Raw genomic sequence first — 22796 nt, forward strand, 5'->3', positions numbered from 1 at the left:
CAGAGGTCTGGGAGAGAGGCCGCTGGAGGGCTGTCCCTAAACTTCGCTGCCACTTTCTCTGGGAAGTCGAGGTCTTGGCAGGCTGGTGCGGGGAGATTACAGACCACCAGTCTGTGTTCTGGAAGGGAAGCTACCACGGGCTGGTCTGGGGCTGGTTTTGTGATGGTGGGCCAGTCATCTTACCTGTCTGTGTCCCACTGTCCTCATCTGAAAACACTCCAGAATTATTCCTAGTGTTGTCATTCTGTGATCTAAGAGAACTGAATATGTATTTTCTAATCCTGTTCCACGAGGAATTCTGAGTATCTTAGCAGGGTTAGCCATTGCAAAGTCAGACAGGCGAGGCTGCTTTAGGACACACAGACATTCTGGAATCTTCCAGGTCCCACGTGGCACCATCACCCCTGGCTGGGCTTTGCACACCTGTTCACATAGCAACGCCAACCACCCCACCTGCCCAGGTAGAAGAGAAAGTCCTTTTGCACGACGGGCAAGGGGAATTCTGAAAAGAACATCCCAGCCTGCTAAGAGGTTCGACTGGCCTGTCCTAAGTCTCTAACCTCCACATGGTTAGAGTCCAGGGGCCAGTACTAGCAAGGAGCTCATGTAGACAGACAACAGTTCACACTGAGAGTTGAATTAGTGTAGGTTTCCCATGTCCGTATCTGTATACGCGTGGAAGGAAACACCTGACCCGTCACTGCGGTGAGAGGTGATTCTGGCGGCTCAGCAGCTGGGTCCCACTTCCAGATGCCTTGTCATATTGTTTTGAGGGGTGGGCTAGTGGGCAGTCGCCTTTGTTAGATTTTCCACAAATCCTAAGGAAATATTAAGGCTATAAAGAGTTATAGCAAGTGCAAGTAATGTATTTATTTGCTGGGCCCAGAAATATTCAGAAAACATTCAGAAATATTCAGAAAAATTCAGAAATATCCAGAAAATATTCGCTGTGAACCAGCCACAGCTCTCCATCATTTTAATCAGACAACCAGATGGCAAATGGGTGGTGGCAAATTATTTTTCAATAATGACTAACCAATCCCTCTCTCATGATCCCATAACAGCAAAGATGCAATTTTGCTTCCCCACTGCCAACATGCAGAATCTTTTTCCAGGTTACAAATGACATTTCTTCAAATAACTTCTTTTTTGAAGGTTTGCTGCTGTTCTAAGGAACATCGGTTATCCTTTTTGGGAATTACCCTTCATAGAACAATAGATTATGAGAGATGACACCAAGATTAAGGGAAAGAAACAAATTGGCTGGGACCTAATAGCCCTTTTAGAAGGGAAGAGAAGGGCTGCTCCCATGCCAAGCCTCCGGGCCTGGCACGGGGCTCGCAGCTCTCCCCAAACCGCAGGCCTCCCATTGAGCACCTGCCCTGGACGCGTGCTGTTCTAAGTTCAGGGCCACACAGCAGGTGGAAATATTCCTTGAGCTTATTTTCCAGTGGGAGAGGCAGATGATAAATAAGTGTATGGAACACAGGCTTGAGGATTGGGGAGGGCTGTGGAGACACAGTAAGGGGGGAATGGGAGCCCCATCACCCCATCACCCCATCACCCCATAGCTGGCCTCAGGACTCCTTGGAAAAGATGTCATCTGAGCCAAGCTCTGAAGAAAGGGAGGAAACCAGCTGCAGGGATGTCGGGGTATCAGGCTGGCCATGGGGAGCGGGGGGCTGTTGTAAGCACAGGGAGCAGCAAATCCAAGTGAGGGAGGAGCGGACAGTCCCCTCATCTCAAGTTCTGCTCAGCTACTCCCTGGCCTTCCTGCTCCTGCTCAGGCCTGGCAGCACGTCCCAGGAGAAGCAGCGCCCACCCCGCGCCGTGTCCTTGCTCTTAAGTTCGATCATATTTTGCATCTCTGTGCCAGCGGCAGAGGCTCAGGCTGGTTATTTACTTGCTTCCTGAGCTGGTCGACGTGGACCCCTCATTGTTGCTGAAGTACAATCTGCCCGCGCTGTTTCTCGGAGCAGCCGGCCGCCTCATGACTATTCATGGCCGGCAGCAGGAACCAGCTCATGCTTCTATTTTTGGTGCAAGGACAAGCTCGAGTCCCTGGTGGAGTCTCCAGACAGATCCCTCAGCTATTCAGAGGAGGGGGTCCCCCATGTGTGTTTGTGGAAATGGAGCTTGCCTGAGCACAACACCCCCCAAAGCAAAATGCTCTTCATTTCAGACAAGTGTTCGCGTCTCTGACCGGATGCAGTTCTTGCTGTTTTGAGCACAAATGAAGTGGAAGCTCAGTAAATAATGCAGGAGGAGAAAGACCCTGGGAAATATTCAGGTCAAAAGGTTTGAATTTGGGCTCCAGGTCACTCGCATCATGTAGCCCCGTGACCCACTTACTCCCCTGCAAAGTGAGACATCTCATTCAACCATTCAACGTAAGCCCGGAATGCTGGGCTGCCCGACTCTGACACGGTCGCTGTCGTGGGCTGCTTTGTTTACGTGCAAATGAAGCGAAGGATGTTATCAATATTCAGAACAGCAACAGACATCCGCTTGCAGCAGGTCAAGGGACTCTTAGTGAACTTGACCTTCAGGTTGTTAACTCTCCTTGAGCCACAGGGCTCAAGAGTGGAGGAGTCCTCACAGATGAGCAGCATCTGGACTCCTGGTGAGTGGTTGGTCAGTTTGAGCTGCAGTCTGGACACTCCATTATTTTTTACCTCATTCTCAAACTAACACAGAGGGAACATCATTTCGTGCGTAGGCTCCAGAAATCACCTCAAAACACATGTTGACCATTACGGAGCTGTCACCACTGCTGAGGAGTCCCCGCTGGCTGGGTCATCTGAATGACTGCTGCTTCTTAGATAAACATTTTTAATATCTGAGCAAGCGCAGCTATCCCATGAAGACTCCCCTCCCCACAGCCATCATTAATTAAAGCCTACTTTGTATTGTTGTATAGGATTCTCTTGAGCTTGTGCAGCAAGCAGTTTTTTTTTTTTTTTTTTACTATGGATATAAGTGGATTTGATTAGACCAAGGCAATGTCACCCCCCCCCCATTTTCACTACATTCAGGAGGTAGAACACTGTGGGGATAATTTTCTGGTATAGAAATTTTGAGGTGAAATTCATCTAGTAATTACTTTCTATTCTAAAATGTAGTATCAGGGCAGCTAACAAGGTTTACGGTTGGTTACTGGAACAAAAATAAAACCACAGCAGAAAAAAGTCCAAACCCCTTGTTCAGGCGCCGTGGGGAACGGCCGGTTCCCTGGGTCTCCTGCCCTCCTCCCGGAGCTGACAAGCAAAAACGCTGTTGCTTTAAAAATCACTTTTTGTGGCTTCATGTAATTTGACAGAAGAAATGGGAAGTTCCAAGGTTGCTAGCAATCGATATAAAATCAATTGCTGTCAACAACTTGTGTTTTTTACACCTGACAACTGACTGCCTCAGTTTAATATTCATAAAGAACATTCGGACCAAGGGAAAAGGTCTGTCCTGTGCTGCCTTCCCTGCCCTTCCTGCAAGGCATTCGCGTAGCCGCATGGTTAGTCAAGTGACAGCACAAGTGTGTACTGGCGTGATGCAGTGCTGATCTGTGTCAGTTAATGCCTCCTCCCTATTTTGTTCCAGTAAGAATACCCGGACCTCGGACACCCTGAGCAAGCAACAGCAGACCCTGAGGATGCACATCGACATACCCAGGGCTCAGCTGCTGATTGAAGAGAGAGACACCATGGAGACCATTGGTAAGCTTGCGCTCTTTGCCACTTGACACAATGTGGCTGCCACAGCCTTGCGCTCTCATCCCAAACCCTGGACCATCGGAAATACTAGTTAGAGGAGCACCTGGAATGCTACACTAGCCATGGAGTTAGAAAGTAGAGAGCTGTCATTACAGAGAATAAGTTACCAGCCAACATGGAGGGAAATGAACTTAGACACATTTCAGAGGTCACCTGAGACTGGAGCTCGCCAGTGCTGACCCTCAGGGGGTCGTTCCTGGGAGGCCATGGGTGCTGCCCCAAAGAGCAAGACCCTGTAATCAAATCAACCTACAAGGGCTGCTTCCCAAAGTCCGGGCTTGGAAATCCACCCTGTGCTCTCTTCCTCGACTCCAGCAAGGTCTTCACTAAAGAATATGTTTGAAATCTACTTAACACTTAACAAAGGTCCTGGGAGGGTTTCCTTCTAGTGCCTTGCAAACACCCAGCCCCCTTGCTCCAAGATTGCAGACACCTGGCAGGCTGCTGCAGCCTCTGCCCCAGCCCAGCCCTCTTCATTCCTTCTGCCCTCTTTGAAGTCCTGGTCCCACACGGCCTGCCTAGAGAGTCCTATTCCTGCCAGAAGCAGGCTTTCTGTTCCACTGCAACCGGGACTGGGAGGCTCTCTAGATGTCACTTTATGTGCATGGTTTAATTTAATCCTCCAACCAACACTGCAAAAGGCAGAACTTTGCAGCTGAGACTCAGACAGGTGTTGGAGCTCATGGGACTCCCAGATGATGGGGAGCAGACCCAGGCCCTACATTCACTCCAGCAGGCATCGTCCAGAACCGCTCACTGCAGAAGTGCCACTGAGCAACCGGTGCTCTGGAGACTTGCTGAGGCAGGTTTCTGAGGCTGCTTCTTCTCAAACTTCACCCTGTGTTTGTTCTGGAAGGTGTTGCCGGCACCTGGTCATGGAGTAACCCCTTCCTGGGCATTCGCTAAAATTACCCAACTCCTGGCGTGTCCCCTCGACAGTGCCTGCCAAGAAAGCAGTGGTCAGGGCCGGGCCAGCAGGACAATCCCCTGCCATGGTTGGTTTCTGGAATAAAAATAAAACCACATGAGATAAAGTCCAGACCCCTTGGTCAGGCGCCGTGGGGAACATCTGTTTCCCTGGATCTCCTGCCCTCGCCACGCAGCTGACAAGCAAATCCCCTGCCTTATTAAGTTCTGCTAGAAATGCAGAGATACCTTCACCTGGCAGCTCCTGAATTGTGAGGCCTGACCTTCCCCGGCAGGAAGCAAGCCTGGTACGGACAGAGTAGCAGCGCTGGAGAAGGCTGCTGACCTCTGCCAGCCAACTTCAGTGAAACACTACCGTGTGTGTAAGGGGGCACTGCTCACCCTAGACCCCCAAGACTTTATCTGCCTGCTCAGTCAGGACACACCTGGAGGATCTGTGTTTGATTTTCTTTTCTTTTCTGGAATCCCTGTCATTGAACGCAATCGCTTGGGCATTGAGACTAAAATATCCCGTGAAACATTAATTCAAACACCAAAACGCACCTTCAAGCTTATGCTGTAGCTGGGGCATTTGCTAAGTGTTGCTGCCTAGACGTGTGGCTCATTCCACCCATGGCCACTGTCCCCTTCTCTCGGGGGTCCTGGAGAGGAGCCTCGCCCTCCCCGAGCTGGCGCGGCAGCAGAGAAGGGCCACCATCCACTCTGCGCCGTCCACTCTCCCTTAGCCAGAGACATGGCACCTTCCTTCAGATCATCCATCACCCAGCGTTGCTGACCCCGGGGGAGGCCGGACAGTCGGTTGATGGCATTTTCTAATTATTGGGGAAGTAGAAATGTGATGCTTTAAAATGTTCTGGGCTCTGACTCCCAGACTCCGCTGGGGCGAGCCATTCATTTCCAGCCAGAACGAAAGGCTCACCTCACGAACTGACAGGCACCTGAAACTCCCATTAAAAGTATGTCACGGAGCCCCACGGAAAATGGGGTGTGCTCCTCGCGGGGCTACCTGTGGGAAACCGAGACCCGTCGGTATTATTAATGGAAAACAGATCTAGGTGCCAGGCACTGGGCCAGGTCCAGCTGCATGCAGCGGAGAACGGTGACCTCGTCGAGGGTCGGGGAGGTCCAGGGCCAGAGCCCCAGCCGAGAACTGGTTTCTGCACCGGCCTGCACCCCCCGCAGGCCGCGCTGCCAGCAGACACCTTGGCATCTGCCCTCTACTTCTCTGCCAAGAAGTTTTATTCCAACTTCCAGAGGCTTTCCTTCCCTGCCAGAGCCTGAGTAATTGGTTTTGTAAGGTTCGTTCTGTTAAGAGCCTTTTTTGGGCACAGAAGCCGAGCTGCTGGTGGTGCCCTTCACATCACCGGTCCGCAGCCAGGCACGTAGAGCGTGGTCCCAGCCGATGGGTAAACTCGCAGGAACACCATCCCAGGCCACAGTGCTTGCATATTTATGAACAATCCATAACCTTACCAAAGCTTCCCGGGGAGTCAAAAAGCTCTTAAGAAAGTGTGAAAAGTATCACAACAAAGTAATGAAAATTTGAGACAACTAAATGATGACACAGAGCTCAGCAAATGCTCCTTCCAACACATGATCCAGTCATCCCACTCTGGGTATTTACCCCCAAAATAGGAAAACACTACTCTGAAAAGACGTGCACACCCCATGCTTACTGCAGAACTATTCACAATCACCAGGAGCGGGAAACCACCTCAGGGGCCAGAGGCAGATGAGTGGGTGAAGATGTGTCCTCCATTATCTACTCAAGTATCAATTAAAAAAAAAAAAAAAAAAAGATGAAGTCCAGCCATTTGCAACAACAGCACGGGTGGATCTAGGGGGGCTGATGCTCAGTGAATAAGCCAGAGAGACAAAGACAAGCACTGTATGATTTCACTCAGGAAATACAGGGAAACAAACAGATGAACTAAATAAAACAACAACAAGCTTTGGGGCTGTCAGACCAGTTGGTGGTGACCAGATGGGAAGGGGGCGGGTGGGTAAATCAGGACAAGGGGTGGGGGGCAATGGTGTGGTGAGGATAGGACAGGATCCTTCCCGGTGACCTGGCTGTAGTAGATGTTCATGCCGGCTCTCGACAATGGGTACCTGAAATGGATATATTGTCATATTGCAAGGTTCCTTCCATCAAACAATAAAATAAAAACAACAAACTACCAAGAATAAATGAATCAGTAAAAGGCTCTGAATCCGCCTGAACCCAGCTCCTCTTCCCTGACCTCAAGTGCCCACACCGGTGGGATGCTGGAAATCTGACAACTGAGTCATTCTGAGAAGTCTACTAAAGGATGCGCCAGAGTAATTAAAGCTCAGGTGAGGTGGGGAGCAAAGGAACATACCTCAAAACCTTTACAGCAGAGGAATCAATAAGCTCTGAAAACTGGCCTTGCTCCCTCCCCCGCCCCATCTTCCGCCGAGTCCAGCAGGGAGCCAGCCAGGTGGCCGGTCCTGCCAACAGAGCTCATTTTAAATGGCAGCCTCATCACCGGGGCCTACTGACCTCGCCGGAAAGAACTTAGGCAAGGGAAGTGCTTAGCTGCCGCCCCATCCCCCGTAATCAGTGTTTGCTCCATGAGAAGAAATGCAGCCCAAGGGAGCAGAGACCCTGCGCTGCCGTCATTCTCTCAGGCTCTTGCTCCGAAGGCAGTCCTCAGGAGAAGCGTCTATTTTCAGCATTCTAGAGCAGTCCAGTGAGGTGCTTGAGTTCTTAGTTGTTTTCGTTGCTTGCGATGAGATTATTATGGATGCTATAAAGAATATTACAAGCACATAAGGGGAGAAGCGGGGCAGGGGTCACAAAGTGGGTAATCCTGCCTGCTCCCCGTTTCTTGCTCTCCCACAGACGACCGCTCCACAGTGCTGCTGACGGATGCCGACTTCGGAGAGGCGGCCAAGCAGAAGTCTCTGACGGTGACCCACACGGTCCACTACCAATCTGTATCACAGGCCACCGGGCCTTTGGTGGATGTTTCGGATGCCCGGCCGGGAACAAGTGAGTGTCCCCCAGCACTGAAGCTGGGTCGGTGGGTGTTTTGCTGCTGTCCCTAGCAAGAGAAATTCAGAGACTTCAGCCCCAGCCTGAACAAATAGGTATCACAGCCTCTTTTATTGGGATACTAAGCTTTTATTGTTTGATCTTAGCTATTATTAAAATCATGCCATTTGAAGCCAATAACTCTGGGTATTAGTTTACTACAAAGGTGCTAGAAACTTCAGGTCAAGGTAATTGTTTTTTATGAAGACACAGGAAAATGGAAGGTGACATGGTATGTATCTACTGGGGGCCGGGAGTGGGCCAGAAAGATGCTGCCATATTTTATCTTTGCAACAACCCTGCAGGTACCTGCTTAAAAAGCAGATCCCATAGCCCCACTACACAGATGAGAGAGCCCAGGGCAGAGACGTGAGGGGAGCAGCTGGCGGCACATCGTCACAGGCAGTGGAACCCGGTCAGCTGTAGGTGTTCTGTCCCCAGAGCTCAAGCTTTGCTCCCGAACACACTGTTGGAGGAAAATTATACTTCTGGCTAATGCGGGAATTATGTTTGGTTTAGTTATTAATATTAGCGTTCATAATATATGGAAATTAATTACTGTGATGAAATGAAACCCCCTATTATATGTCCAGAGCTTATTAATTAGATAGTCTTGTTTCTTCTAATTAAAATTGTTCCTAAATCTCTTTAAAGACTCAGAAATCAATGTCCTGATGATTATCTTTTGGGAAGCTTTGATGTCTAGCTTTTAAATCTCTAATTGTTCTCTTTGCCAGAATTTACATTCTCAGAGGGTTATAATTAGAAGAATAAATATTATAATGTTAAGAGCTACTCATCATGCTTTCTGACTTGCAAGGCACTGGAGCAGGGGCCTGAGCTTCGTGGAGCAAACGGATGGTTCCACAGAACTGCCACGTATAGCAGGACTCAACGATTTTTGAAATTCGTTGGAAATATGTTCAAGAGCTCGCTGCAGAGGTCTGGTTTCTCCTTCTGTCTGCCCCCCTCCCTCCTCTGATGATGTCAGCGCATGCTGACCCCACCCACGAGGCACGGGGGAGAATTAGCTTGGGAGGGCTGGGTCTCGAGAGCCCTGCTCACAGAGCTTTCATCCCGTTCCTTGACATCCTCTGCGGCTGTTTGGCTTCTCCGTGCTGATCTGATCTGGCTTCCTCGGGCCACCGCAGCCCTGCGCTGCTTACTGCTATTAAGGCGGGAAAGGTCATCTATCCCGAAGAGACTAGATCGATGCAGCCTTGACATCAACGTTCTTCTGGCCCAGTCAGCGTGGAAGTTAATGGAGACATTAGCGGGAGGAGAGGCCAAGGCAGCAAGAGCCAGACAGACGCCCCGGCAGCAGCTGCCAAGCTCTGTGAGCTTCAATCTCCCGGCGCGGGGCTGCTCAAAGGCGGGTTCCCGGCCTCAGCCTGGGGATTCTGAGCTCAAGGACTAGGGCAGGGCCCGGGAATATGCATTGCAACTGGCCCCCTGGGTGATTCTGATGCGGGCTGCCTGGACCTCGCGCTGGAAGACCTGTCCCTGTGTTGGCCGAGGGTGGGGTGAACCCAGGAGGAGGCTGGGAGCAGCTCGCCCTCCTCATAGCACTTCAGTCCTCCCTGCCTGACAGAGAGAACGTGCCTGCCCCTCCTCCCCCTACCCCACCCACCATGTTCAGCCAGCAGAGAAGCTCAGGCAGGCTGGGGTGCACAATGAGGAAGGGGGGCAGGCAGTGGAATGCAGCCCAGGAGCCCTCAACCTTGTGATCAGCCTGGATGGTGAGAAAGCTGATCTGGTGACACTCAGAGCCTCAAGTGAGGCCCCGACGGAGGCCTGAGCCTCAGCGACAGCAGCGGGAGACCCCTCGGGGCTGGCAGGAGGCCCACGGGCATGCGCATCTCTCCTGCCTGGCCCTGGAGGCCTGGCAGGGCTGTTGGAGGACCAGAACCTGCATCTAGGTTCAGCTTGCTGGGGACCTGTGCCTTGGCCAGTGGTCCTGGGGGAAGCCAGACGCTCCACAGGAAGCTTAAGCTTTTGTCCATCAGTCAGTACCAGGAGACAGTAGAAGAGGAGGCTGTGATGGTGGCTCGTTGGAGTGGAGATAGCAGAGGCCCCTTGGGCTCAGGGTCTTTGGGGGCCTCCCCTGAGGAGCCGCTGAACAGGAGCCGAGTCACACCAGGGGCCAGGTGCAGGGAGGGAAGGAGAGAGAGGTGGGAATTCCTGTTGTTCCAAATCGCCGCCTGCCACTGTGCTGCTCACACACTGGACTCCTAGCATTTCCTCAGATTCTGAGCTGCAGCCCGTCCCCTCGGGCAGGTGGGAGAGATGAGACAGTCGGCTGTTAATCGCTTCCTGCCCTGCACGGGGGAGCCTTGGCTGCCCCTGCAGCTCTGCCTGCTTCCCTCTGGAGCACCAGGCCTGGGGGGCCCTGGGACGGGGCTGGCCAGCCTCAAACCACCACCACCCCCCCCCCACCGCATGCAGGCAGCCTCTCCATGTCCCTCTCTAGCGCCACCCACCTCGGAGATGAGGGGCACGGGGTCTAAGTCAGGGACACACCTCCAGGGCCCCTCCCTGGACACCCTGCCGCCTCTGAGCAGGGAGGTCGCCAGTCGAGGGCAGCTGGAAGGACACGGCAGGCCCAGCCGGCCACGGAGTAAGAGAAGCGCATCGTGGAGATTCTAATTTTTCGGTGGCGACTTTGGAAACTGCGTGCTCTGTCACCTGCAGGCGTCGACCTGGGGGTGCTCAGGGAGGTGAGGCGTGTCCGTGCGTGATCGGCCTGGACTGACACTTCTCCATCAAGTGATAGGAATTCCAGGCCCTCCCGTCTCATTGTCTCAACAAGACGGCAGTAAAGTCACATCAAGTTGCGTTCTCAGCAGCGACAAGCCCTGAAGAGCAGGAGCTGGCCCTGAAAGCACATGATGGCACATGATGTGTTTCCCAACCCTGTTACCCACAAAATCCTCTCTTACCCCCAAATCCAGGCTAATTTAAATCATCTGAATCAGTGGTGATTAAAAAAGAAAAACACCTGGAGCTTAATGCAGGTTCACACCCTGTTTTGAAAGGCCAGGCGTTCTGTGTCCCTCACCCTCTCAGCTGACTGGTCAGTGCACATGTGCCCGGTACCACGTCAAACCCCACCTAGAAGGCTGGAGAGACAAAGAAGCTTCTTTCCATGCTGGGGGGTGGGGGATCCCCGCATTGAGGCAGTAGCTTAGCCAGGGTCTCCCTGGTGGAATCCACGTGTGGCTCTGATGTTAGCTGCTCTCTCGGGAGCAGTCTCGTAGCAGAGCTCAGTCCAGGTACAAGACAGCTCCAAAACCTCATTATTTTAAGTGTGCTAAGCACCCCAGTAGGCCACCTGCTAAGGCAATTTCACCTCTAAGATGCTCACTTCGAACAGAAGGGAACCGGGGAGAGCAGTCACGTGATCTATATTCCCAGCATCGCCTGGCCACTGGAGAGCTCATCTAGCAAACAGGGATGAACAAACATTACCTCTAAGAGTTCTGGCTTTGAATACAGGCTGACATGGTCAACTTGGCCGTGGAACTGATTTCAGAGAGAGGACTCTGGAGGCGAGGGCCTGCGTGGCCCCAGCACTGATGGAAGAACTCAACGGAGGACACACAGCGGAGGGTTTGAGGAGCCTGAGAAAACTGCGTCCTTGAAGGGGACTCTCAAACTGACCCTCCCCCCGACACGCACACAAGCATTCATGCCAGGAACAAGCCCGATCCGCAGCTGTAGTTGCAAGAAACTTAAAGAAGAATAAAAATGAGAACTCTCAAAACTTACGTAAGGGACTGGGTAATTTTCTGGAAAAGATTCATTAGCATTTAAATAACAAGCTCCACTTATTTAAGCTCCACTTATCAAGTCAATAGTGCCTGGAAGACATTTAGCCTCCTACCCATGAGAATGTTTTTCTCTCTCTTTGAGGACCTCTCTGCTAGCATGGCAGTGGAGAAACACAATTATCATTCACACCTTGCGGTCCAGAGAGGGTGGCGCCCTGCATATCATCTGTATTCTAATCGAGGCCGAAATGTATTTCAGTAAAGTCTTCTGTGGAATCTTGCAAGTCAGGGATAAAATATGTTTTTAAATCAATGTCCAGAGTAGATGCACTAAGACAGATCATCTTGATGATCCAGGAAATTCTAAAATATATCGATGTGTCTGCCATTATCACACCTCTCTGCAGCTTTGTGGAATGATGGATGAGGTTCAAAGTCCAATAACTGGAAACTTGCAAAGAGGAAAATCCTCCATTTAAAAAGAAAGTCATGCCATCACTTTCAAGCGCTTGCCTCCTAGAAGCCAACAAGGAATTAGAGATGGGTCAGTGTCTTGGTGGATGCCCCACTGGAAAACAGAAGTGCAGGGGAGGAGGTGTGTGGGCCAGGGGTGACGGTCTCTGAACGGACAGATGGAGTCTGGGGCTCCATTTCTATCCCTTCGTAGCCGTGTCACTTCTCTTTGCTTCTATTGCTTCACCCAATGGATGTGGTCATCTCAGGACGTCTGAGCGCCAGGGATTCTAGCTGGCTTTGCGATGGGTCCCAGGAGGGACCTCTACTCCCCTGCCCTGGAGCGACTTCCAGGCCGCTGAGGGCACACAACCAAGATGGTGTAAGAATGTCCCAGGTTGTCCTGCTCAGTTTTGCTTCTTTGAATCCACCTCTGTGGGTGGAGCAGGGCCTGGAGACCACTACTGTTAGCAGTGTTGACGCCGTTTTGAAATATAACTGGGTGCAGTTCCTCCTGGAAAAGCAGAGCATTTAGAGTTTGGCAAAGGCTTATCTCAGACTTTACGTTGGCTTAGGTAGAACCCCAGGACACTCATCCCAGGTAACTAAGCCTCTCCCTGCCTTTCCATTGAGTTCCAGAAAGGCAACGTGCAATGTGCTGCTAGAACGTTCTTTTTTAGAACTAACTGAAGAGTTCAGCTAAGAACTTGATCCACCCCACTGACATACTGCCTTTGGCTACAGATTTGGAGACCATGACACCCTTCTGGTACCAACCCATGTGTGTAAACCTTTGTCTTTTTTGAAGATGGTAGACAGGAAATTTGATGCTTGTTAACCATTGCTGTCCGTGTTAAAGAATCCACATCTTTGTCTGAATCCAGATAATTCCATCGAAAAACTATTCTACCTTAGGCAAAGGGCTAAGATGTTGTTAGAACACAAAGACATCACCATTCATCCTAGGAACTTGCAGTTTAGGTGAATGAGTAAATACCAGACCACAGTGAGACAGGGGGCCCCGCTAACCACTCTCTAGAGCTGTGGTAACAACACACCACAGGCAAGAAATTTGTTCTCCCAATTCTAGAGACCTGAAGTCCAAACCTCAGGTGTCAGCAGGGTGGTGCTCCCTCTGACTCCAAGGAGTCTAGGAGGACTCCTTGCCTCTCCCCGGTTTCCTGGGGCCTGAAGCTGCAGGGCTCCCATCTCTGCCTCGTGGCTGCAGGCCCTGCCCCATGGCTGAGTCTGTCTCCTCTTCTCATGAGGTGCCTCGTCCGCTTGGATGAGGGGCCCTCCTTCTGCCAGCATGGCCTCATTTTAACTAACCGCATCTGTGATGACCTTCTTCCCAAGAGAAGCCGTTTGTGAGTCCCTGGGGGTTAGGACGTGGACATATCTTTAGGAAGAACCTGAGTCAACCCAAAACGACAGCTCCTGGTGGAAGAGCCAGAAGCTGGTAGCACATTAGGGTGCATTTGCTCAGGTCCCTCTTCCAGAAGATGGTGATTCTCAGAAGTGATGCGCCTTGGGCCACAGAACCACTAACCACCAAGAACGAGATTCAGGTCCCCAAGTCCAAGCCTATGTGCTTCCCCATAGGATTTTTGGAAGTGCTTAAGCACCACGTGAGTGTTCAGGCTGTGAGAGAAGGTCGTGAGTACTTGGCACAGGACAGTTGACAGTCAGGCAGTCAGGGAGGGCTTCCTGGAGGCGTGAGCACAGCTGAGCCGGGAAACCCCAACTCCGTACCTTGGCACTACTGAGCACAGCTCTGGAAACACCAACACTGTCCTTGGCTCTTCCCAGATCCGACCACCCGGAGGAACGCGAAGGCAGGGCCCACGGCGAGGAACCGGTACGCCAGCCAGTGGACCCTCAACAGACCCCACCCCACCATTTCAGCACACACCCTCACCACAGACTGGAGGCTGCCGACGCCCAGAGCTGCCGGCTCCATGGACAAGGAGAGCGACAGCTACAGCGTCAGCCCCTCGCAGGACACAGGTAGGGAACGCCCCCACCCGTGCCCCACTCACTCCCTTAAGGGTCACTTTCAAACTGGGAGGTTATTTGTCCGGGTACAGGTGTGACTGTACAGCGCTGTACACCCCTTGGCACCCCAAGAATTCCACTAAGCAGAACGGCAAAGTGTCAATTTCATCGGAGCCCTGAATCTCAGACCCGTGATTCCTCCCCCTTTAATCCGCACCCCTGGGGAGATGCAGACATCTTCCATACGGCCCCCACGCGGGGGCATCACTCCAAGTCATCCTCTGAGGGCCTGGCCACTACCATCTCCAGGGCTAAGACGCTGCCCTGGGAGTTACCCGACAGGGTCGCGGCGCCCTCCTTTTGGAGCTGGGGCTGAGCCCTCTGACAGCTCTCCAGGGTGGTGATGAGGTAAGCAGCCAGGCTGTGCCAGCAGCCACCAGGCCTCCCTTCTGAGAGAAGACAGGGCCTAAGAATAGCACCCGTTGGCTCCCCCCTTAAATGCTGAAAAGAAATTATATCTAAGCCTAATAGCTGTAGGAAATTTTAATACTCATTTTCTTTTGTTCTGGATGATACACTTCAAAAATAGTGTTCCAAGGGCGGAGTGCCACTGCGCACATCGAGTTTATGGCTGTTCCTTCTCTTTGAAGTCTCGGGGTGCCACCGAGGTGACTTCAAAACTTTTTGGGGGGCCGACAATGCAGAGATTCCTCTGACCAAGTGCTCCCTTTTTGGCCTGGGGGGTTCTAGTCCCCATAAAGGGCAGCAAACACAAAAGCAGAGCTGGTGAGGGGCGGGAGGCACCCTGCCTAGTGCCCGGCGTGCCCCGGCAGCCCCAGCCTCACGTGGGCCGCCAGGAAGGCCTGAGACCCGAGGAGCTGATGCAGGGCTGGGGCCACCGTGCCAGGTACTGGCTGGTTTGTGGTCAGAGCAGGGAGGGGGTCAGTGGCTGCTTCATTCACACCCACTTGTTTGAACTCGGAGCAGAACTTTTTAAGGGGAGGGTGTTGCCGAGTCCTGGACAAGTCCCAGGGTGGGGACACGTGACCACTGTTTCAGCAGAAACAAGCTCCCTGAACCCGCCTTCCCGCGGCTCGTGGAGCCAGCGTGGTGGTGACAAGGCGGATCTCGAGGGCCCCGGACCCCGCCAGGCACACGGGGATGTGGAGGAGCGGCCGCAGCCAGCGGGTCAGGTGGCTCACAGGCCTCAGCTGTTTTCTCTTTCCCACGGAGCAGATCGAGCACGAAGCAGCATGGTCTCCACAGAAAGTGCCTCCTCCACCTACGAAGAACTGGCCAGGGCCTACGAGCACGCCAAGATGGAGGAACAGCTGAGGCACGCCAAGTTCACCATCACTGAGTGCTTCATATCGGACACGTCATCCGAGCAGCTGACGGCAGGGACTAACGAGTACACGGACAGCCTGACCTCCAGCACCCCTTCAGAATCGGGGATCTGCAGATTCACTGCGTCTCCCCCCAAACCTCAGGATGGAGGGCGAGTGATGAACATGGCGGTTCCAAAGGCACATCGGCCAGGTGAGCATGAAAGTGGCCGCTGGAGGGGGCACCCGTGGCAGCACCCCCCCAACCCCACATGTGCTATGGGCCCCCCAACCCTACTCCGGGCTTTCCTCCCTCTGCCGCTGCGTAAGCAGCCCCCAGGCTCGCTGGCTCTCCCCACAGCACCATTTATCTTGTTTCTGGCGGGGCGACCCATTGGCGGCCCCAGTGTCTGGAGGGTCAGCTTAGGGCGGGCTCAGCTGGCAGTTGGTGCTGGCGTGTCCTTCTGGTGCGGGTTTCCCGTCAGGTGGCCCGGGCCGCCTCATCGCAGGGCTCCGAGAGCCACACAGAGGAAACAGCCTGGAAACTGACACGTTGCTTCTGCCATATGCGATTGTGCAGGCAGCCTCGGCACCTGAGGGCCCAGATTCCAGAGGAGAACCCCACACATGATGAGAGGGGCGTCAAAAATATGGTTAAGGCTGCTCTCCTGAGGCTTCCAAAGGAGAGTGCTCTGACCAGCCAGCCGGCGCCGGGCCTCGGCCTTCTGCGTGAGCTGTCGAAGTGGCGGTGACCAGCTGAGGTCAAGCCTGGTCTTCACGTCCAGCACCTGAGCGTGGTCTGGGACTGGGGTGTGAGCTCCAAGCTCCACAGTAAGGCTGTGGAGCCTGGCAGATAGTGTGGGTGAGGAGTGAGATGGGGAGCAGGGCGCAGGGAGCAGAGGGAGTGTGGATGAGAATCCAGAGGGAAGACACTCCAGCAGCTGCTGCCTACGGCCCGGGTAGGAGTGGCGGCGTAGGAGCGAGTTTGGTTCTTGTGGTAACTGAGGTTCTCAGTTCCGGGCTCAGATGCGGCGCCAGGCAGCAGGACTACAAGGCGCCGAGCTTTCAGCCTGAGCGCACACATGGCCCCTCTCCCGGGGTCGCCCTGGGCCTGGCACACCAACGTCCTCTGCGGGCTGCGCTGTCCGCCCCTGAAGAACAGTCTTAGTTCTCTTTGCCCCATTCTCCGAACCGCTGTCCGTGTTCCAGCTCAGAAATTCATCTTCGCTTCTAAAGTGCTGTGATTCCTTTGGTTTCTATGGCATAAGTCCCAGTGAAATGAGCCTCATAAACGCATAAAAGTATGTAAAGTAAGAATGGCCCGGCCGGCCGCTAGTCCTCGTCCTGAGTCAAGATTTGCAGCAACATCTAACAGAGCGACGGCTTCATTCATTTTCCTTCTGCCTCGCTCCCTTGGGACAGAAGTTATTTCTGGGCATGTTGGTTTCCAGTATTTTCTGTTGTTGACATTTATTTGCAAGGCTAATGCAGGAAAACGTGGGATAAATGCCGTGGCTTTTTGTGGCTGTGCAGCCCAAGGTGAGGGAGACCAGGGAGGAGCGGGGAGTGGGGGGCATGCTGCCACCCCCGGGCTCAGAGGCCACATGGGTGAAGGAGCCCAAGGGTTCTGGAGCAGGCGTGCAGCAGAGAGCAGGCAGCATATGCGTGAGGTCCTAGGGCCTGTGGCCACCGGTGGGAATTGTCACCAGCCCCGGGGCGATCTCGGACTGCCCCTGTGTACCCCTCCTTCTGTTAATTTCCTGGAAAGCATCGCCTCCTCCACGCTGCCCGCACTCCATGCTTCTGTCTCAGGGCGCTGCCACCATGCCCCTGCGGGGAGCTGCTCCGGGGCTGCCTAAGGTGAGGAGCCTCCCACCTGTGCTTCAGACAGGGGTGAGTGTCCTACCAGCGCGGGCCTCCCTTCAGGACACAGCCGCTGGGACCCAGCAGAGCAATGCAAGAGCCAACTGCGCCCCTGTCGCTGTCGGTGACTCTTCTAATTAAAATGCTTTTATAACTTCAGGCAAGAATAATACTTTAAATCAAGGTGCACACTAGCATCTGCTAAGTCCGCCTGCCCTGGAATTTGTGTCATCAGGACCCAGCTCGGCCCCTGAAGCCCTTCCCTCAGGTTCCTTTGTAAGTTCCCGAGCTTGCGGCAGCCTGGATCCCGGTCCCGACTCCCTGTCTTGCTGACAGAGGCCGAGTCCACGCGGCCTCCGCCCACACGGGCTCGCGCACCGGGTCTCCGGGTGGTGGCCGTCTGCCCGTGCGGCCGGCTGGCTCTCTGGCTGGCTTTCCCCTCACCATCTGTCTTTCTCGATAACTTCCCCTGAACGTGATCCCAAGCTTTTCAGCTGTCCGCAGCTTGCAGTCAAGTGAAGGGCATTTGGCCAGATCAGGCTTCGGGAAGAGGAATCGCAGGCCTTGTCGGCCTTGGTCTTTCTGTCCAGTTCCAGCCTCCCAGCCCCTGGTGAGCCTGGGACTGTTTCTGGAGGACTCAGCTGCAGCCTCCACCTGACCCTGCGCCAGGCACGGGGGGTGGCCCTGGATGGCCAGACTGGCCAGCTGGTGGAAGTATGACAATTGGAAATCATTAGTGCAATCCATAGGACGACTAAGTCTGCTCATCTTCCAACCTAGTAAATAAGTGACGTACGTTCCAATTTATTATTATTATTTTATTGTGGCAACACTGGTTTATAATTCTGGACAAGATTTAGGGGTTCGGGGTTCAGGTTCATGCCCCTCAGGTGTGTGTGAGCTGAGGAAACTAAAAAGACAAGTTGGCAAAATTAAACCAAATAAACGAGGGCACATGGGAGGCCGAAGTGAAGAAGGCGGGGGTGGGAGTCAGTGTGGAGGGCATGGAACGGATGGTGGTGGGTGTTTTCTTTGTTCTTGTTCTTTTTTAATAAAAATAAGTAGGTAAATAAATCTGCCACACTTTGGGGCTAAAACCCATAGGCTCCAAGAGCCGGGCCTGCCTTCCCCGTGGCCGTCACCCTCCGACATGGGGCCCACGGTCCCCGGCCTCTGAGCTCCTCAACGTGTCCTGCTGCCTGTAAGGTTCTCCTGCCAGGCTAGCTCGGGCCTTCTGTGGGGTGACTCGCATGCACAGGGGTGCTGAGTGGGGTCGCCAGCCTCCCGCTTGGTCCAGCAAGCCCCAGCCAGGGTTCCTCCTCCCTGAGCCCTCACGTGGCCCCGCCAGCCTCACTCAGAGGGGGAGTCTCCGGCCCCCACACATCTTTCTGTACCAGACCCCCCCCAAATCCTGCATTCAGGTCCCCCTCCCCGTAGCCGGAGAGAGCTTCCCACCGGCTTTTCTTCAGAGCTGCAGAAGAGCCAGCAGCAGCCAACTCACGCCCTTCATGCCCGCATGTAGTTTTTAAAGTTCGCCAGCGAGTGGGAGGCTCTCACGATCGACCAGCTCTTAAAAATGCATGAAGCTTCCGATGTACAAGCCAGGAATGGTAATAGGACCCGTGTACCTGGGCCTCAGCTACCAGCCGCGCATTATTTATTCAGGGTTTTTCCTGGTTGCCATTTGGGAGAGAAGATTCACTTACCAAGAGCGGTCCGCTTGCAAGTTTCATTGCCCGCGGCAGCATTAATATTCAGCTTAAAGTGTCAGGTCTCGCCGGCCGTGGGCACAGGGGATTCCAGGTCCCTTTGCCCCCAGCTCTCGGCGCTCAGCACCACTGCCGGCCGCGCGGCTTGCAAGGAAGCTGTTATTGCTCAGGCGAGCAGCCTCTGCCCCGCGCTTCAGCATCGACACGCAGCTCCGGCCAAGCACAGGCCGCGGACCGTGTTGGGGGTGGATGAGCGTTCCAATGGATGGGTCCCCCGTGACGCGGGGGGCCCCTCAAACTCTGACCCGCCCTCGTTCACCCGAACATGCTGTGCCAGCAGAGGCAGCGTGTCACCGTGCTGGCGAGGGGTGGGGAGATGCTGCTATGCACCTTGAAATTTGGGGCTCCCAGAAAGGCCTTTCCCATGCGTCTCCCCAAATCCCTACCACGAGGTGCACAGCCGTTTTCCACAGGTGAGAGCTCAAGCATGAGAAAGCATCTGCTTCCAGGCCCCTCCCCCGACTAGACACGCGCTCACAACTATCTGGAGCGAAGGCGGATGTCAGAGCCAAGCACAGAGCTCTCGGGGCTCCCTCCTCATCACGCCGAGTGGGGGAGACCTCTGACCCCTGTCCTGAGCCACCTCACTCGTCCCAGGAAGAACTGAGGCTGGGGCGCTGGGCGAGGCAGGGCGCCGTGCTTGTCTGGGACCCGGAGGCATGCTCTTCTCCAGAATGGCCGCGCCACTGCGCGGACTGGAGCTAGTGCTTTTCAAGTGCAATGCAGGTGAAGCAGGATGTTAGGACTGGGGTTTCTCCACAGCACCCCAGCCACACTCGAGACAGGGTAATGGGCTGGGGGTGTCCTGCGCACGAGGGGTGGGAGCAGCACCCCTGGGCTCTGTCCCACAGAAGCCGCAGCACCCCCACCCCCACCCCCACCCACAACTGTGCCACCAGGAGGCTTCAGGCGTTGCCCCAGGGCTGGGGGGAAGCGAAGCTGCCTGGGCTGAGAACCTGCTGAGACGGGCGTGCGTCCGCGGGGTCTGGCCGTGGCAGGAGCCCTCGTCTGAGGATTGATTCCCGAAATGCACAGCCTTCTAGGCTCCCGGGATCGATGCATATTCTGTTTCGGCATTGATTTTGCCGTCTTTCCTGCAAAGCTGCAGTGCTCGCGGACTCGGGGGCGAGGCTGCAGATGTGAGAACATTGGAACATGCTGCTTCCGGGCGGAAGGGAGCTCAGTGTTCGGTGACGGGGGCCGGTGGGATGCAGCCGGCTGGGGTGGCTGGGAGGCCTCTCGGTGGTGGTCAGCTTTAAACGAGGGCCTGTGATGGAAGGGGGACCGCAGAGGACCTGGACGAGTCGGGGTGCAGGCAGGGTGGGTATGGCCAAGTGAGCAAGCGGCCAGGGCCCATGTGAGCGTCCGGAGCCGGCGTGACGTGAAGGCCCCGGAGGTCGGGGCAGGATGAGAAGAGACCAGGAGTCACAACAAGGCCCAAGCTTGAAATAACGGCCCCCCACCCCTCGCAGCTGCTGCGGAAGGGGAGCAGCTCTGGGCCGGGCGGGGCGAGGGTGCCGCTGTGCCTGGGAGGCTGCTGGAGCAGGAGAGTCTTGGACTGTGCATAGCCGGGGGCGGGGGGCTGGCCCTGCGTCTCCTCCGCAGCCCTGGCTGGTGTCCCGCCCTGCTCTCACCCGCTCCCTTCCTGGGCCGCTGCGTGGTGTCTCTCGCTTCTCCTGCCTGTTCTGTCTCCAGTTCCTCCCTCTGCCTCCCCATGTTCCATCTCCCAGTCCCTCCTGGGAGCCGTGCCCTGCTCTCCCCACTGCTGTCTCTCTCTGTCCCTGCCTCTCCCTCTCTCCGCCCTCCTCCCTCCGCAGCAGCCTGGCCCCCACCTTCTCCGCCCCCATCTGTGCATGCTCTGGCCGCAGCCTCCCAGAGGTCTGCCGTCCCCCCTCGGCCTCTCCCCTCCCCTGCACACAAAGGCCAGCGGCAGCCGCAGGACGGAGCCCAGTGCTCAGCGCTCGGGACTCACAGATGCGCCAGGCCCAGACCAGCCTCCCCAGATGCCGGCCGCGTTCGTGTTTTGGAAGGAGGTGACCAGGAAGGTGCTAGAAACACTAGGAAGGAGGCAGCTAGGTCAGAGGAGCAAAAGAAAGACGTGGCGGAGAGTGTTGGGGCCCCAGCTCCTCCTCCTGGCTCCAACTCCACAACATGAGCAGGTCCCCGGCCAACGCCCCGACCCCACCCCACCTGCCTCTTCTCCTGGAATAGTTTCCCGTCCAGTTCCCCCACTTTGTCAGACACGCACACGCTCACATACACGTGTGTATACGTGTACACCCATGCACACAGGCGCACGGCACATATAAACACATGCGCATGGCGTGTGTACACACGCACAGCATGCACACAGGCGCACCTAGACTCACAGACACACAAGCACACGCATGAGTCCGCGCTTCCTGCCGTCTGCCCTGGTGCTGGCTGGCACTCAGCGCCTCCTCTCGCCTTTCCTACCTGGGCTCTCTCTGCCACCCCTTCTTTGTGCCTCTTATTTTGTGGATGAAAATTCAGCTTGAGGTAGCCAAACAAGAAAAGAGGTCATGCAGGCTACAGGCGGCATGGAGGAGGGAGCGCGGTGACAGCAGGTGGTCTTTGTTAGCAAAAGGAGGTGTGCTGGGGGCGCCAGAGCTGGGCGGGGCTCCCCCAGTCCTTGGCGATGGTGCACTTGCACGCGAGGCCTCCAGGGGGCACTTCTCCTGAGCCATCGCTGCTTTCCAGTGCCTGGAGATGCGGGAGGTCCCGCTGACGGCATGCGGCAGGTGGCTCTGCGGGGGCTGGACAGTGGGGAGCCAAGAGGGCCCACTCGACGTGCAACAGGTGCTCCCCATGGGCTTCTGCTCCCTCCTGCAACAGAAAGCCACATCCACCCTAGTCTTGAGCGGGTCTTGGGGGTCCACTGGGGAAATTGCTCTGGCTCGGCCTCAGAAGAGAAAGGAGGGGGACAAAAGGCCAGCCCACAGGGGGCTTCTGGCAGCCAGGGGCGCATAGCTTTGGGGGGACACTCATCAACCCCGACAACAATCAGAAAAGACGCACCGTGCACAAAGCCAGTGAGAGCCCCGTGCAGCAGAAAAACCTGGAATACTCAAATGCCGGAACCCCAGAGACCCGCAGGGGCTGCCAGACAAACCCGGCAGCCTTTGTGCCCGCGCCGAGGCGCCCAGCTGTTTCCCTCATTAGGACTCCAGTTCTCACCTGTCTCCTCAGACACCCTGGCCCTCCTGCTGACGGCATCTAGAGTGGGAAGCCCTGCAGGCAGGGAAGCTAGCACGGGTTTTGTCATTTGATTTCAAACACATGTGCTCCATCCAATCTAGGACCGCGCATCCTGCGAGCCAGCTGGGACCAAGGTGCCATGGCTTTTTAGGGGGTTAATAAGTTCTGTTCATCCGCTGGGGAGTTGCTGGGCTAGGGACCACCCCCAAATCGGTTACAGCACATTGCAAATATGTCAAGTGTTGGAGATTTATTTGGGTCTCAGAAATGGCGAGGGGCTTTCTTGACCTCCATTTTTAAAGAACCCTGGAGATGAATGTCTCCCCCAATTTCTCCAGTATTTGAACAAAATGATAAAAAAAAATTAGTCCTATAAATAAGTAAAAGATAAAATTAATATAATTTGTTTATTGGATTCTGAAGAAAAAAGATAATCACTTTTAGGAAATTGGAGAATCCACATCTGTCGAAATTGCTAAATTACGTTACGCTGAATCACATAAAAACGGTACCTCACATTACCAAAGAACTTTCCAGTTTATTCTGTAATGGCAGATATCAACGTTCTCAGGAAATCTGTTGGCAAATAGTTAACCCCTGAAAGAGAAGGGGGCAGAAAGACCCCACTTCCATGAAGGAAGGTGGGTGAT

At 54.5% G+C, this 22796-nt stretch overlaps 1 protein-coding gene across 1 annotated transcript in view; it reads left to right on the forward strand.

Annotated features, from left to right (window-relative positions):
- The window catches only part of DSCAM (DS cell adhesion molecule), a 433598-nt gene that overhangs the window by 407736 nt on the left and 3066 nt on the right, over positions 1-22796 (forward strand). Inside the window, exons 29-32 of the mRNA XM_037524927.1 lie at positions 3595-3710; positions 7561-7710; positions 13785-13982; positions 15207-15509. Coding sequence (XP_037380824.1) covers positions 3595-3710; positions 7561-7710; positions 13785-13982; positions 15207-15509 — 767 coding nt within the window. The remainder of the gene's footprint in view (positions 1-3594; positions 3711-7560; positions 7711-13784; positions 13983-15206; positions 15510-22796) is intronic.

This window comes from Talpa occidentalis, unplaced genomic scaffold, assembly GCF_014898055.3.
Source record: "Talpa occidentalis isolate TD23 unplaced genomic scaffold, MPIMG_talOcc4v2.1 talOcc4.4, whole genome shotgun sequence".
Taxonomy (NCBI): domain Eukaryota; kingdom Metazoa; phylum Chordata; class Mammalia; order Eulipotyphla; family Talpidae; genus Talpa; species Talpa occidentalis.